Source organism: Canis lupus, chromosome 32 (assembly GCF_048164855.1).
Source record: "Canis lupus baileyi chromosome 32, mCanLup2.hap1, whole genome shotgun sequence".
NCBI lineage: Eukaryota > Metazoa > Chordata > Mammalia > Carnivora > Canidae > Canis > Canis lupus.
The window spans coordinates 36,128,520-36,145,541 of NC_132869.1; the positions used below are offsets into that span (position 1 = coordinate 36,128,520).

A 17,022-nucleotide genomic window follows, 5' to 3' on the forward strand; every position below is an offset into this window, starting at 1 on the left:
TCAGTGACTCATAGCAGGATGGCGGCCCAGGGCTATGCCTGAGGTCCCAAGGACCATCCCATTGACTTCAGCCATCCCGAACTCTGGCATCTCCTCCTCACTCTCACCTCTTCATCGGGTAGGATGAAAAGCAGCCTGGACTTTAGGGGCAGACCTAGGTTTACATTCTGACTCAAATGTACACCTCACCCTTCTGAAGCTCAGTTTCCCCATCTGTAAAATAGGGAAAAAATCAAACCGACTTTTGGGTAAATCTGTTGTAAAGCTTAGCTAGAGTCCGCGTGTACAAAGCCCCTGGCAGAGCACCCAGTTCTCCTGCTCTTTCACATAGTCATTCAACAAACACTTACTGGGTGGCAGCCCCTGGACTCAGTGGTAAATAATACAGAACCAAGCTTTATCCCTGTGGGGCTCACATTCCACTAAAGGGAGACAGACAGTAAACAATAAGGAAGGAAAATATTGGATGGTAGTAAGTTCTAGGCAGAGAATCAAATAAGGCAATAGGGACACCTGGGTGGCTCAGCGACTAAGTGTCTGCCTTCGGCTCAGGGCGTGATCCCGGAGTTCTGGGATCGAGTCCTGCATCGGGCTCCTTGTGTGAAGCCTGCTTCTCCCTCTGCCTGTGTCTCTGCCTCTCTCTCTGTGTCTCTCATGAATAAATAAATAAAATCTTAAAAAAAAAAAAAAAGCAACAGAATAGAGAGCGGCTGGGGGCTCTTTGGGACAAGGCAGTCAGGGAAGTCCTCGCTGTGGAGGTGATCTGAAAGATCTGAAAGGCAGGAAGGGGGAAGAGTAGGACCAGCAGGAGGAACAGTCAGTGCAAAGTTCCCATGGCAAGAATGAGCCTGGCGTGTTCTAGAAACAGAACAGATGTAGTGTGACTACGCATAGACTCTGTCACGTAGCAGAAGATAAGGAGAGGATTAGGACATGAATCTGGAGCTGAGGGCAGGGGCCAGATGCCATGGGATGGATTAGAAGGATATATTTGTGAGAGGTCTCCAGAGAAACAGAAATATATGTATATATATCGATTTATGAGGAACCGGCTCACACTATTGTGGAGACTGAGAAGTCCCATGATCTTGATCTGCTGGCTTCCTGGAGACCCAGGAAAGCCCAAGTCTAAAGACCTGAGAACCAGAGGAGCTGATGGTGTGAATCCCAATCTTAGGGCAGAAGATGACATGAGTTGTCCTACCTCAAACAGTGAGGCAGGAAAAAAAAGGAGTGACTTCTTCCTTCCTCTGCCTTTTGTTCTGTTCAGACCCTCAACGGATTGGATGATGCTCATCCACACTGGGGAGGGCTACCTTCTTTCCTGAGCCCACTGACATAGTTAACCTTCACACACGGGAAGGAGTTTGGGTTTTACTGGGAACCCACTGGAGGGTTTCCTTGTCTTAGGCGGGTGGGAGCTGGGACAGCGTAGTGTGATCTGAAATGTTAGTCTAAGATTGCTCTGGCTTCTGTAGGGAGAACGGAGTTTGAAAGGACAGGAGGGAGGCTGAGGGACCAGTCTGGAGGCCACTGTGGGCTTCTAGCCAAAAAAGGACGGTAACTGAAGAAATGGCAGGAAGATGGTGAAATGAGTCCAGGTGTTGAGGAAGAGGGAGGAACCAAGAAGAGCTGTTTCTCCTCTTCCCCTCACCTGTGGCCACTGTGGAGCATCTGCCATGAGCCAGGCACTTTTCATAGGTTCAGAGTGGCTAAGTCACTCACCCCAAGCAGGTCACATAGATCTTAAGTGGCAGAGCCAGAATTCAAAACCAGGTCTGCTGGCTCTAAATCCCACTTGGGTATCATTACAGTACTTCCCTCCAGCTCCTAGAATTACTTTATCTGGAAGAGCAGCCTTCCACGCCAGTCAAGGAGAGCTGGAACTTTAACTCAGATCCACATCCTGGAAAAGAAAAAAAAAAAAAAACTAACATTATCTGTGCTCACGATGATGCCAGGCAGTCAACGAGCACCTTCTCGCTCAGTGCCCTGACCGACCATCTTGTGAAGGGTCATACTGTCTGCCTCTAACCAGCCGGGAAGCTGAAGCTTAGAGAGGCAGTGATTTGCCCCATACGTCCCAGCCAGAAGGAGGGGCAGAGTCAGACCCCCAAAGTTTGCATTCCTAACCCTACCCCACACGGTTTCCTCAATAGGGGCTTAGTAGACACCACTATTAGAAACACAGTAGCTAGGGCATGCGTGTGGGTAGTGCATGCACGCGCGCCCTGCCAGGACCAGATATATGGCTGAACAGCAATCTCAGGCTCCGGGGTGCATGGAGAAATGTTTCTCTCTCCTTCATCCTCTCTGAGAACCAGAAACACAGAGGGTTAGGGAAGCTAGTTTATTTTAGAGAGTGAAAGACTCAGTGGCCCTGCCCCAGCCATACTCTGTGACCTCGGGCAAGCCCCTTCCCCTAAACCAGCAGGAGTCTCATCCCTCAAAAGAATGGAAGAGACTCAAATATTTCAATAGCCCCTTCCCGTTACAAAAGGCCCCAGTTCTAAAGCTTGCACTTGGTGCAGCGGGTCTGGCCCAAGGGGTTTCTCTGAGCCGCTGCTCCCCAGAGACGGAGCCTAACTCAAGAAGCCCCTGCGATGCCCTGTGCACAGATCATTGCCTCCTAAGTGCTCAAGGACACGCTTGGCCAAGGACATCGGGGAGGAGGGGCGCTGACAGGGGGCACCCAGGACCCCATGGAGCTGCATGTGCCTGTCCACAGGGGTCATGCCCAAGCACGGGCTGGACGTGTCGGCCTGCGAGGTGTTCCGCTTCTATAAGCTGGTGACTCTCAAGGGCCTGATCGAGCCCATCTCCATGATCGTGCCCCGGAGGGTGAGTGGGGTTGCCCTGGGCTCCAAAGGGACCCCCCGTATTGAATCTTAGGGGGCTCACCACAGACTGTAAGCCGGAGGAGCCCAGAAGAAGAAGGTCCTGTGGACTGGGGCCTTCAGGCCCAATTTGGGTGTGGGGAGGGGATTGTGAAGATGGGGGCCACTCTGAGGGGGGGACAGTCTGGCTTACTGACGAATGCAGGGTGGGGATCCCACGTGGGAGACGTCTGAGTGCTCAGGCTTAGAGACAGGACAGCGGGAGCGCGGTGGGAGGCCAGCAAGGAGGGGCCGGTGAGAGCAGGGGTCATCAGTGGCCCCCATCTGTCCACTCCTCTGCTCCCCCCACTGCAGTCGGATTCCTACCAGGAAGACATCTACCCCATGACGCCGGGCACGGAGCCAGCTCTGACCCCTGATGAATGGCTGGGGGGCATGAACCGAGGTACCGCGGGGGTGGGCTCCCCAGAAGAGGCTTCGAGACCGCAGCTTTTGCCTTCACTCTGGTTCGCCCATTGCCCCTTGCACAGCCTCCTGCCTGATGCCCCCCCACTCAGCCAGCTGTCAAGCGTGGCGTGAATGAAAGATGCCGCCACTTGACACGCCACCAGACCGTCCGCGTGAACGTTTCCCTTGCCTTTCCTAGATCCCGTGCTGATGTCTTTGAAGGAAGGCTACAAGAAGTCCTCAAAAATGGTATTTAAGGCTCCCATCAAAGAAAAGAAGAGCGTTGTGGTCAATGGAATAGATTTATTAGAAAACGTCCCGCCCAGGACAGAGAACGAGGTAAGGAATATAAGTTATTACCTCCACGGGTCCTGGAAGAGCGAGACCTTCACATTTCAATTATGGGCTTCGGGCCTGTAAGCCGGCTCCATCTGGGGCATTTTTCTTCCTGTGACAAATACCCTAAGTAGCCTGCTATTGGCTTCCATTGCCTCTGACCCCAATAAATAGGGGCCGGGATGCGATAGCGAGATCAACCCCCCCCTCCCCGTGGCACTCACTGGCCCCCACGGTTCCGTACCCCATCTCCGAATGTGCCTGTCGTTTGCTGCTACGGGAGTTATAAATTCCCGGCTAGCCAGAGGAAAGCCTGGCCTGCTGCCTTCCTCCCTGGTGTTGTGACAGCCACGGGGTCTGACAGTTTGGGGGGAAGAGGCTGTGTTTCCAAAAGTGCTTTGCACCATTTAGAATGGGAGCAGCTCATTCAGGGGCAACCATAGCTGGATCATATCCAGGCCCCCCGGAGGCTTCCCCTTCCAACTGTACCCCGAGGCCCTGGTGCCAATTCCAGGGGCTGAGATTCGGCACAGCCAGGGTTCACAGATGCCTGCCCTGTGCCCGGCTGGATGCAGCAGCACTAGAGAGGGACCCACCCGCATCTGAATCCTGGCTCTGCCATTTCCCGGCAATGCCCAGGCAAGCTTCCTGATCTTTCTCATGGTAAAGTGGGGATAGGAGATAATACGTGGGAATAACCCAAGGTATTTCCTGAGGATCCAGCACCCTTCCTGGCCCATAGGAAGTGCTCAGTGAGGCTCACTGTATTAGTTATCTATTACTGTGTAAAACATCTCCCCAAACTTAGTGACTTAAACCCCCAAATATTTATATCTCATAGTGTCTCAGAATGGATGCCCATGGTTCACAGTTTCTCATGAGACCTTGTAGTTAAACTGTCTGCTGGGCTGCAGCCACATCTGAAGGCTCACCCGGGGGAGGATTTGCTTCCAAATTTGCTTACACTCTGGTTGCTGGAAGGACTCCTTTCCTCACAGGTTTTTGGACTGAGGTCTCAGTCACTCATGGACTATCAGCCGGAGGCCTCCCACAGGTCCTTCTTATCCTATGGACCTCTCCATAGGGCAGCTCCCAACACGGCAGCTGGCACCCCTCAGAGGGAGCAAGAGAAGGTGTCTGGGATGGAAGTCACAGTCTTTTTGTAACCTAACCTTGGAAATGACATCTCATCAGTTCTGCCATAGTGTATCCATTTGAAGCAAGTTACTAGATCCAGTCCACCCTGGAGGGGAGGGAATAACATAGGGGCCACCTTGAAGGTTTCTTGTCACACCAACGTAGCCTTGTCACTGTCAGTCCTAAAAAGACTATTCCTGACCTCTGGGACCTCCCAGTCTTAAAGGGAAATTTGAATGGTAAACTGACCATAGCTATAAGATATATTTAGTACCATTATAGAGGGATGTTCAAATGTCGAGGATTGGGTGGGATCAGGGAATAGAAGAGATTTGCTTCAAAATAATCCCTGACAGAGGTGGTGTAGGTGAAGTGAGGAGGAGTACAGCTAAAAGCAAGAATGGTCATGTTATTTCTTGAAGCTGGTTGATGAATACTTGAAGGTTCATAGTGCTAATCTTTCTACTTTTGTATATATTTGGCCTTTCCCATTTAAAAAAAAAAAAAAAAGCTTTTGTTAAAAGCACCTTGAGAAAGTAGAAGGCACCTGAGTTGCTGGGATCGCCCATGTGCACCATATAAAGAGCCTGAGCTCAGTTCTAGCACCCAGTGTGGGGGAGGCAGGGTTGAGCAGTAGTGAAATCAAGTAACATTTAGTTACAACTTGTTTATATGAACCAACTGAAGACTCAGAGGGAAATTTTCAAGGGTCTCTGAGCAGGCAACACAATCTGCCTGCACCATAAAACTTATGCACCTGTCTTATTGCAAAGAACCCCACTCAGAGCCTATTGACTCTGGGTTTACCCACAATTTTAACCATTGCCCGATTGGGAGCAACCAATTAGAAACTGGGCTATAAATGGTGAACACGGGGCACCTGGGTGGCTCAGTGGTTGAACGTCTGCCTTTGGCTCAGGGCGTGATCCTGGAGTCCTGGGATCAAATCCTGCATCTGGCTCCATGAGGAGCCTGCTTCTCTCTGCCTCTCTCTGTGTCTCTCAGGAATTGATAAATAAAATCATAAATAAATAAATAAATAAATAAATAAATAAATAAATAAATAAATAAATGGTGGACACATTGGTCTAAATGTGAAGAGAAACTGGCAGCTTGGCACAAGAGAAGTGACTTCCACAACTCTGAATTTTACTAAAACTCAGTCCATTATACACTTAATATGAGTGAAATTTATAGTATGTGAATTACACCTCAACAAAGCTGCTTTTTTTGTTGTTATTGTTTTGTTTGTTTTTAACAAAAGCTGACCAAAAGATCATGCAAAGGAATTTCAAGAACCTGGAAGCCACAGGAGTGCGTGGAATCATTTAGTGCAGGGGCAAATAGCACATTATCCCACCAAAAAGGTGTAGCCAGTCCTGATTTGTTGGTTAAAAAAAAAAAAAAAAGTCAGTTAAAGAGAGGATCATAAAAATGATAGAGATAGTCTTTAAGCCATTTATTTTCATTTAACCCATTAGGTAAATAGTGCTCGCTTTGGCAGCATATACACTAATACATTTAAATAAATAAATGAATAAATAAAGGGCACGTGGGTGGCTCAGTCAGCTGAGTATCTGCCTTCATTCAGTTCAGATCAGGGTCCCAGAGTCCTAGGATAGAGACCCACATCGGGCTCACTGCTCAGTGGGCAGTCTGCTTCTCACTCTCCCTCCGCCCCTCCCCATGCTCGTGCTTCCTCCCCCTCTCTCAAAGAAATAAAATAAAATAAGACAAGACAAGACAAGATAAAATCAATCAATCCTATTTTGATGCAGGACCAAGACTTTTCTTTGAGATTCCTGGTTGAGAATCTGCTGTGTCCTTCACGAATAACTCATCTTTTTGCTGCAAATCGCAGTTTCAGTTTCTTCAAGGTAGAACAGGAACTTCAATCTGAAAACAAACCTCGAGTGTTTTCAGAGTTTTCCCCAGCTTTTTCTCATTTAAGACAGGCGTATTAAAAAAAAAAAAGGCGTATTGAGGTATAATTTCCCTGTGGTAAAAGTCATCCTTCGGAGTGTCCAGTTCCATGAGTTTTGACAAACCCAAAGCAGCCATATCACCACTATGGGACAATCAAGATATAACATATTCCCGAACTTTTATGTATATACTCAGGGGCAGTGTGGTTAGCATCACCTTTACCTGATGCAGTCACCTTAGTTTTCATGGGAACAGCACCTCTCTTTTCAAACTATTTCATCAATGTCTCACCTGTATCATACAATTACAAGAACAAATGCAGCTCACACACACACGTGTGTGTCAGGAACCTTGTGGCCGGGTCTGCACGTGGCCCTCGGGGCTCAGTGTCTTGCGGGCACCTGCAGTCTGCTTTCTGGTTAATCCAGGTTGCTCTGTAAGGGAAGGGCTGCCAGACACCTGCCCTTGCCCCTGCGCACCGCAGACCTTGGCCTGGGATACTCACCTGTCAGCAGAAAAGCTGGCTTCCACTCCGTACCCTGGGCTTCCCTAAGAAAAACAAAGATACTGGGGCGCCTGGGTGGCTCAGTGGTTGAGCATCTGCCTTTGGGTCAGGGCGTGATCCTGGGGTCCTGGGATCGAGTCCCACATCGGGCTCCCTGCATGGAGCCTGCTTCTCCCTCTGCCTGTGTCTCTGCCTCTCTCTCTCTCTCTCTATGTCTATCGTGAATAAATAAATAAAATCTTTAAAACAAAACAAATAAACAAAATCTAGAAAGAAAGAAAGAAAGAAAGAAAGAAAGAAAGAAAGAAAGAAAGAAAGAAAGAAAGAAAGAAAGAAAAATACTGAACATTTTAGAAAGGTTCCCATTCCGAATGGTAAATGAGAGCATTGTGTCTGCACCCCTAAAAGAGTGATCTTGGGATATTTAGGGATGGAGGTGGTGTGGACTCCTCCTGCCTCCCAGGGTAAGTAGGAGCCACGAGCTGGGTCTGCAGAAGGGCCCGTGGCGGGGACAGGAGCCTCTGGGGACACTAAAGCGGAGGCAGGGAAAAGGAGAAAAAATAAGTGGGAAATATCAGAAAGGGAGACAGAACATGGAAGACTCCTAACTCTGGGAAACGAACTAGGGGTGGCGGAAAGGGAGGAGGGCGGGGGATGGGGGTGACTGGGTGGAGGGCACTGAGGGGGGCAGCGCACACCTTCATGCATGAAGATTTTTGCTTATATTGGATTTTCAGAGTGATATTACTAGGTCAAGGAATACGGGATGAGCACTGGGTGTTATTCTGTATGTTGGCAAATTGAACACCAATAAAAAATAAATTTATCAAAAAAAAATAAGAACTAAAAAAAGAAATAAAAAGCATCAATGTTTCTGAAAGTCAAAAAATAAATAAATAAAGCAGAGGCAGGGGGAGGCCGCTCCGGGGACTGGGGTGGGGGGGGGCGGTCAGGGGTGCGCAGGGGCGCGGTCTCACCTGCTCTCCATCCTCCCCAGCTCCTCCGAATGTTCTTCCGGCAGCAGGACGAGATCCGGCGGTTGAAAGAGGAGCTGGCCCAGAAGGACATCCGCATTCGGCAGCTGCAGCTGGAGCTCAAGAACCTGCGCAACAACCCCAAGAACTGCTAGCTGGGGGCGCGGGGCCTCCGTGCCATCTCTCCGCGGTCCCTCCGCGCCCCTCACTTCCCCCTCCCCGGCGCCCCCAGAGACAGAGCCGGGACTGGAGCGGGGACACCTGGGGACCCCACCTGCCGCCTCGGGGACTGGGAGCTGACCTTGACCTCTCGACCTCACGCTAAGAAAGTCCCCAGCTTCTCCTGGAGACCCCCCTCCGCTGAAGGCCCCCCCTTTCCCTGCCACCCCGGAGGAGCCTCGGAGGGACAAAGACCACGGACTCCCCAGCGAGGGCCCTCAGTGGACCAGGGAGCAGAAGGGGAAGCCAGGACCCCAGCGGATGGAGACCTTGAACTCTTGCCCCTGCCAGGGGGCTGCGGGGGCATCCGGGCACTCGGGCCTGCAGGACCGCGCAGTGAGGCCTGACACAGCCTGGGCTGCTCCCCTCCCCGCAGCGCCCCCCTTCCCTGGCAGCTCCGCAAGCCTGACTCACCTGACAAGGGTTGCAAGCAGCCCAGCTCCTGTCTCTTGCCCCCTCTCTCTTGTCTTCAGGGAATTAAAAGGATTGCTCACCAAGGCCATAATGACCCCTTGCCTTCCCATGATTGTCTTCAAAGCTCTTGGAACACCCCTTCCCCCCTCTCCCCATCCCCCGTTTAATTTGTGAGGTAGGCAGGGTAGGGAATAGTGTCCCCATTTTACAAAGGACAGAACCAAGGGTTGCAGTGGGGAAGTGACTTACTAAGTCACCCAGAAGGTTAACAGTTGACCCAGGACCGGGACCCAGCGTGTCCAGACTGCCGGCCAGGGCCCCTCCCACTGCATGGAGATGCCAATCCCAGGGAAGGGGGGGCCTTCCCAGTGCCCAAGTCTCTGTGGGGAATGAGAACTGGAAGCCACTGCTACCATCTGCCCAACACCAGTAGTGCCAATGTGTCACACTGCCCAGTTGAGGCCCTTCCCACTCAGTGCCCCTGTACCCTCCTGGCCCCCACCCTCTGCTCTCACTCCCCGGGGGGACTCCCTCAGATGAGGCCCCTTCCTCCTGGAAGCCGAGGCTGAGGAGGGTGGAGCCCGGCCCTGGGGAAGGCAGAGCCGGGGTCTGATCGCTTTGAGGGATGCTCTGTGCGCGTCTCTCGCCACATCCGTCTCAGCCACTTTCAGCCTTACACTTATTGTAGAACGACCACAGCCCCTCACTCCGTATAGCACTTTAAAGTTTACATGGTTCTTTGACCCGCAGGATCTCATTTGAGCCTCATATCTGCTCCAAGAGGTAGGGAGCACTCTCTCTATTTTGCAGACCAGGAAACCGGAAGTGGCCCAAGGCCACAGGACTCTTTGAGACGCCATATTTCATTTGGTCTTCTACACGTTTTCTTTTTTGTTTCCTTCATTCCCCATGACACACAGAATCTATAAACACTGCTATCAGAAAAGTCACAGTCCGGGGGTGAGATCTGGCCTGGGGGTCAAGAAATGGGTGTCCACTCCTCTCTCATTAGCTAGGATCTACTAGACGCATTATGCCCTACACCTGCTCTTCCCATGTGGCCACCCTGCAGCACATCCATCCACAGAGGCTGGGGCTCCTGAAGCCCCTCCAGGTAACCTGGGCGGGGAAAGCCCCCACCCCTCAGGCTTTTCCTCCAAGAACCCTCCACCCTCTCAGCCAGCTAACGTGGGGCCTCATGGCCCTCCACCCCCTGCAGCTAGACAGTGTCAGCTCTCATCTCCTCCTCACACTTCTTGACCTTTTTTTTCTTCCCCATTGACCGTTGTGGTCTTCTGTGATTATTTATGCTGCCTCCCAAGGATAGAATTGAAATAAAATTGTTTTCAACTTATCAAACCTGGGCATGACCATCTCATTTAACCCCGGTGGCTGTTGCTCTTGGTCACCACGGTATCCTGATGGTCAACTTCCCAGACACAACTCTTGCCTTTCTGGAACAACAAACCGTGTCTGTATCGATAGACATAATTTCACACTCTGTTCATCGACGGCGAGGCTTCTGAACCAGCACCACTGACATTTGGGGCCAGATAATTCTTTGCTGTGAGGACTGTCCTGTCCTCTGCGGATCAGATACCATAGCAACCCCTACCCAGTTGTGATAAAAATGTCTCCAGGTATCACTCAGTGTCCCCTAGTGAGAACCCCTGTTCTTCAGGGGTTCAGTAAGCATCTGCTCTGTATCCAGCCCTGGCGTGGGTCTGGGGGACACCAGTGTCTTACACTGGAATGATGCTTTGCTGTTTCCACATACTTGACTCTTTTGATCTTTAGAGCAGCGCTAGATGCTGTGTGTTAATATTATTTCCATTTTCAAGGAGAGCAGTCAGATCCCGAGCAATGACATGATCAAGGTCACTTAGCTGGTGTAGTGGGGAAGACAAATAAGGATGTGGATCTTCCGAGCCCAGAGCCAGAGGAGGTATATGCTCCCAGTTCCCTGGTCAGGATCAGTGCTGGGTGAGTGTGGTCTGAGAAGAGGCCTGGGGCCCACCATGAGACCAGGGATGTTGGGGAGACACTCACTCTTACCACGCCAGGGTTGTCGTGGAACAGACTTGTCAGGCTACAAAGTGGACAGGTGTGTGGCAAGGTGGACACCACAGGAAATTCAGAATAGCCAGAGGAAAGCAAGGAGAGTCTTAGAAAAGAGGGCTGGAGAAGAAATGGCAAAGGGCTGTAGAGGAGCATTGGGCAGGACGCCGGAGATGGGAGGGGTGGTCTGAGCCCAGTTCTGCCTCTGGCTGTGTGACACTGAGTAATTCGCTGCTCCTCTCTGGACCTCACTTTCTCCTTCTATCAAATGAGGGACTAGGACAGTTTTGGGGTCTCTTCCTGGTCTAACACTGCAGTTTCCATTATGCCAGCAGTTGAGAGAGCAGTTGAGAGAAGGCACATTCAACCTTGATGAAGACATCCTCCTCCCTGGGTTCGGGGGAGCAGGTGAATGGACAGGGAGATCTGTCTCCTGTGTGCCTCTATTCCACTGAATCCCCAAGCCTGAGTCCTTCTGGACAGCTCTTTAATCATTACTTAAATAATAGCAAATAGTCCAAGGTCAGGGTCGAATGTGATATTCCGCATGTTCCCAACTGCATTGTTGAATAACCCATCAGTTCCTCCCTGGGTTGTCTTTAGGTCCTTTAGTTCTCATATACTAGAAAATATCCCATGCCTGGTCTGTGATGCTGATCCCTCTGCCGGTGACGGCCTAGCCCACCACATCGCTTTGGTTGTTGTGACAATGTAGGAAAGCAACCCCCTTCATGCCTCTTTGAACCCCCTTCGACTGCCACATTCCCCACCACATGCCTGCTCCCTTCTTTTCTCCAGGTGAGGGCATCTTAGGCTAAACTCTAGATCCTTCTCTTCTATGGAGAGGTCCCTCCTGGGCATGCCTAGAACTCCTTGTCATGCACCCCAGACACCTACGTGAATTTTCAACAGAGTCCAGCACATACTGAGTACCTGAATCTACTCAGTACTGGGAGCTGGGAACCCAGAAAAGGGGAAGAACCAGGCCTGCCCTTGAGGGGATCAGTCTGGGGTCAATCTATGAGCATCATGTCGCCCAGTAGGACACAGAGCCCCTGGATGCTGGAATGAGCTTCACCTTCTGCTGGGTTCAATGCAGGGCAAGCGGTTGTTTCAGGATTTGTTGTCTCCTGGGTTCTCTTCCAGCCAGATTCCTGAGATTCCGAGATGGGCTTAGGGCATTTTTAGACTGTCTCCTGGTGCTGAGCAAAACATCCTAGGTTGCCAGTGGACCGTGGGGGACGTGGTTGCTTCTTCACTGTGGGAAATGACTTCATACTAAAAACACCCCCACCACAAGCCCCTGCTTCCCAGCCTTACGGTTTGGAAGGGCCACACGCACTAACGAGGGGCTGCCCCAAGCAGGAGCAGACACTTACCTTGACCACGGGAAGCATCACCAGATCCCTTTCCACCCCGGCAGGTGTGTGGAACAGGGAGGGAGAGAGGGCCCTGGCTGGGAATGTTGGCAGAAGCTCCTTGTTCTCTGTGCATGTGTGTTTGTATTTGGAAACAACCCACAGCCTGTCCTCCCTTGGAATTTGAATTCGGTCACAAACACAAATGGGTCAGCCTTACTTGGCACAGGTGAGCATCCACAGGGCCAGGTTGGGGCGGTTCTACGAAGCTCCTGGCTCTGAGCCCCTCCCTTATACCTGGCCATCACACTGCCCGCTATTCCCCATCAGTATGTGGTCCCCTTTGGGGTAAGCATTGCCCTTGCCGGAGCCCTCTTCATATACCCATGCACCCCTAGGGTTGGGATGCTAGTGGGAGTAGGATTAACAGACCTAGTGGGGAGAAGATGGGGCAGTGGGAAAGGGCAGGCCTCTAGAGGGTGGAGGGTGGTGGGGACACAGGACGGAGACCAGGGATTTCAAGGTCAGGGCAATTAAGGCAAGATTCAAAGACCAGAAGAGTTTGCTGGAAGCTTGAATCCAGCCAGCAGGTGGCAGCTGATGGCCTTCCAAGCAAGCCCATTTTTCCGGAGCTGGGTCCTTTCTGCCACCACCCACGCCACCCGAGAATCCATGACCCACCCACAGGCACCAGGACTTCACGGCACAGCGGACCACGGAGGAGCCAGGATCCAAAATGCCCCAAGTACAGAAGAAGGAGGCTCCCAAGGGCAGCCTGGCCTCCCCCCAACCTGGCCCAGCTGCCTCCAGGAAGCAGCCAGAGGAGGGCGCTCACACCCCCTTCCTCTGAGGAGCTGGGAAGAGGCTGCATCTGGATTCCCGGCCCAGCCGGCGACCTGCTCTGTGACCTTGAGCTGCTTTTCCTCCCACCCCCTTCCCTGAGGGACAATGACCGGGAAGGCCTGGAGAGTCCGCCATTCCAGGAGGCCTGGGCCTGGGGAGGTGGCCGAAGGCAGGGCTGGAAGCGAGAGGCTTAGGGAAGGGAAGGCGGGGTGGGAATGCAGGGGCCTGGGCCCCACCTCTGCGCCAGGTCACGGCCAGGCCTAGTCCAGCCCAGGCCCTGCGGCCTCCAGGACGTTCCAGATGAGAGCCACAGGGGCGGCCTGGGGCACAGGAGGAGGGTCCAGCCAGCCAGGCCAGGAAGCCCTAAGCCCTTGCCTTGGGCTCCACTCGCTGCCCCCGGGAGCCAAGAAGGGAATGGCAGTAGGAATGGTCCGGGCCCTCCTGCTGCTGTGGGAAAGACTCAGAGGGCAGCCCTGAAGCAGGGAGCCAGGTGGGGGCTAGTGGGGGGGGGTTCCTAGGGGGTCACAGGCAGCAGTCAGGGCAGGCCTTTGGTGGTGGGGGGTGGGGTGGCAGGAGGAGAGAGAGAGGGAGATGGGGTAAAAGGGCTAGAGAGGGAGCCATGTAAGAAGACCCCCCAGGAAGGGAACCAGAGCTGGGGTGAGAGATGAGCCACCCTCTGCCAACAGATGGGCCACTCTGCAGAGGTGGGTGCAGCACCTCATAGGGCTCTTTTTTTTTTTTAAGATTTTATTTATTTATAAATTCATTCATTCATTCATGAGAGATACAGAGAGGGGGGCAGAGGCACAGACAGAGAGAAGCAGGCTCCATGCAGGGAGCCCAACACAGGACTCGATCCTGGGACTCCAGGATCACGCCCTGGGCGGAAGGCAGGGACCAAACCGCTGAGCCACCCTGGTGTCCCCTCCTCGTAGGGCTCTTAAACCAGCACCACCCAGCAGGGGACCCAGGACAGCATGGCTGCACCCTGCTTAGCAAGTGTCCTTTGGATTAATTCAGTTCTTTTTCTAATATCTGCATTTTTCCTCAATAAACACGGTGGGTTTTTTTCTTTTTTAATAAAAGAGGAGGTATTTTTTAGTTTAAAGTTATTTTAAACACATGTAAAAGCTTAGGATTTGCCACCAACTGTTTTCTTTGGAATGAAACCTCAGGCTCGTAATGTTCAAGGGAGCGGGGGCTTTTCCTAGTGTATCACCACTGCCTCTCCGGACCGGCAGAGACTGCTCACAGGAGGAGTTGGATAGGGTGAGCAGACCTAGGTCTGGCCGGGTGTAACCTCTGTTGGACACTTGACGGGTAGGGTCCTTACAGGCTCCCAGCTCCCTGCCCCCAGGATGCGCTGCTCCCATGGATGCCTGCAGAAGCTAGAGTGGCAGCGGATTTTCCCCAGGCCCTGATTCAGCCTTCCCTGTATCCTCTGGATGCTGACTTGGCCTTTCTTGATCCTTCTAGGTCTGGTGCCACCCACTGACCTCCTCCCACTTGACCCCAAGTGCCCCTGATCCCTAATCTTGCCTGTGAAGGAGCAGGCTACACTGGCTCTCCACACAACTCCTTCCCTGTTGGTGGCATAAACCCTATGACCTGGCATTGAGCCCTTTTGTCTTCAAGCCAAAAGTCAAAAGTCTTAGCTTTCGAGACTATTTATTGTTTCATCCATGAATTTTTGAAAATCTGTTTGGAGACCCAAAAGCTGAGAGTATTGACTATTTGTTTATTTATGCATTGTGGCTATCAGAATCCTGGTCTTCGCTGGGGCAATGAATACCTGGGGGGGGGCGCGAGCTCCATCAAGTAGAGGCCACTTTAAGAAACAGGCTTGAGCTATGGACGCTTGAGCAAGGCAAAGGGGCCCACAGGGACACCTGAGCTGAAGGCAAACAGGCTCGTTAAACAATCCACTTCAAGGGCCGCCTGGGTGGCTCAGTGGTTGAGCATCTGCCTTTGGCTCAGGCTGTCATTCCAGGGTCTGGGATGGAGTCTGCAACAGGCTCCCCGCAAGGAGTCTGCTTCTCCCTCTGCCTATGTCTCTGCCTCTCTCTCTCTGTGTCTCTCATGAATAAATAAATAAAATCTTTAAAAATAAAATAAACAACCCACCTCAAAATAACCAGAGGCCCTAACTGACTAGTTAGACCAGGCACAGTTTCTAAGATTACCAAAAAAAGGAAAACTCGATACATCTCCATACTCCTCCACTCTGCCCTATAACTATAGCCCCTCACCACCGCCTCATCGCAGTCTCTCCTTTGCTGTCCTGCCCACTGCTCTCTTGCAATGGATTTGATATCTCTTTTGTTCTGCCTTGGGTGAATTTTTTCACTGCCCGTGCTGACAGCCCCTACCTGATAGGGATGCCCCGCATTTGGTGACCCCCCACCATCTGATTGGAGCACCCCACATATCTGGGACTACAAAATCAACAAATCTACTCTCTCCACCCCTACACCACACATGCACATGCAAACACACACACATATATATATAACTGGATCATTAAAACAGCCAGAAAGATTAAGATCATATAGGACTGGGAGAAATGTCATTCATGACATGAAACTGGAGAACAGTGTTCTTTTGCTAATTTTCAATAACATTAAACTAGGTGCCAGCGATATAAAATGGACTGAGATACACAAGCCCCTGGCCTTGGGTTTATTGAGGGATGCAGACGTGTACACAAGTGATCATAATTCAGTGTAATAATCACTATCTCAGGGCGGTATCGAGGAGCAATCAAAACCTAGAAGACAAAAAAAAAAAAAAAAAACCTAGAAGACAGACTTCATAGTGATAGGTAATCTGAGTCCTATTTTTTATTTATGGAGGTGTGATTTACATATAACATTGTGTAAATTTAAGTTATGCACAGCGTAGCATTAGCTAACACCTCCATCATGTCACAAGGTTGCCATTCTTTTTTGTGGTGAGAACATTTAAGATCTTAGTCTAGGGATCCCTGGGTGGTGCAGTGGTTTGGCGCCTGCCTTTGGCCCAGGGCGCAATCCTGGAGACCCAGGATCGAATCCCACATCAGGCTCCCGGTGCTTGGAGCCTGCTTCTCCCTCTGCCTATGTCTCTGCCTCTCTCTCTCTCTCTCTGTGACTATCATAAATAAATAAAAATTAAAAAAAAAAAAGATCTTAGTCTATTAGCAATTTTGAAGTACGTAATACAGTATATAGTACAATATGCTGCACTACAATATTGTACGCAATTACACTGTATAATACCATGCATTAGATCTCCAGAACTTATTTATCTTCTAATTGCAAGTTTATACCCCTTTGACCAACATCTCCACAGCCCCCTACCCTCCAACCTAACCACCGTTTCTACTCTCCGTTTCTATGAGTTCAGCATTTTTAAATTCCACATAGAAGTGATGTCATATAATTTCTGTCTTTCTCTGGTTTCTCTCACTTAGCATCATGCCCTCATGGTTCATCTACGTTGTCACAAATGGCAGGATTTCCTTCTTTCTAGTAACCTGAGTTATTGAAGTGAAAGCAGTTTCCACTAGAGAGGAAAAAGAGGCATTCCAGGCAGGGAACAGCATGTGCAAAGTCTTCGAAGGGAAACAGCTGGCATCTGGCAGGATAATTACAAAGGGCCTTGAGTTGCTGAAGCCAAGGAGAAGGAAGGTGAGCAGATAGTCTGCAGAGGGCCTTATACTCGGGCTATTTATTTGAAGTGCACTTTTGAGCAACAAAAGCCTCAGAAGGTTTTTAAGCATCAGAATGATCAGTCAGATAAAAATCTGCATTTAAGAAAAAGCAATGGGGGTGGAAGAGAAAGACTAGAGGCAAGGAGGCTGGTGAGAAGCTTCTGGGAGCTCTCCGAGAGTGATGAAGGGGAAGCGAACCTGAGAACCAGGAGCAGTCGGGAGGGAGGTGGGCTACAGTGTGTAATAAAATACCACGCTGAGAGTTAAAGTATTATTC

At 51.0% G+C, this 17,022-nt stretch overlaps 1 protein-coding gene across 5 annotated transcripts in view; it reads left to right on the plus strand.

Annotated features, from left to right (window-relative positions):
- Positions 1 to 10,154, plus strand: part of CORO2B (coronin 2B) — a 134,326-nt gene extending 124,172 nt beyond the window's left edge. For all 5 annotated transcript variants that reach the window (XM_072809369.1, XM_072809370.1, XM_072809374.1 and 2 more), the window contains exons 9-12: positions 2,729 to 2,841; positions 3,192 to 3,282; positions 3,484 to 3,623; positions 8,186 to 10,154. In XM_072809369.1, the coding sequence (XP_072665470.1) occupies positions 2,729 to 2,841; positions 3,192 to 3,282; positions 3,484 to 3,623; positions 8,186 to 8,317 (476 nt within the window). In that variant the 3' untranslated portion in view covers positions 8,318 to 10,154. The remainder of the gene's footprint in view (positions 1 to 2,728; positions 2,842 to 3,191; positions 3,283 to 3,483; positions 3,624 to 8,185) is intronic.
- The last annotated feature ends 6,868 nt before the right edge of the window (positions 10,155 to 17,022 follow it).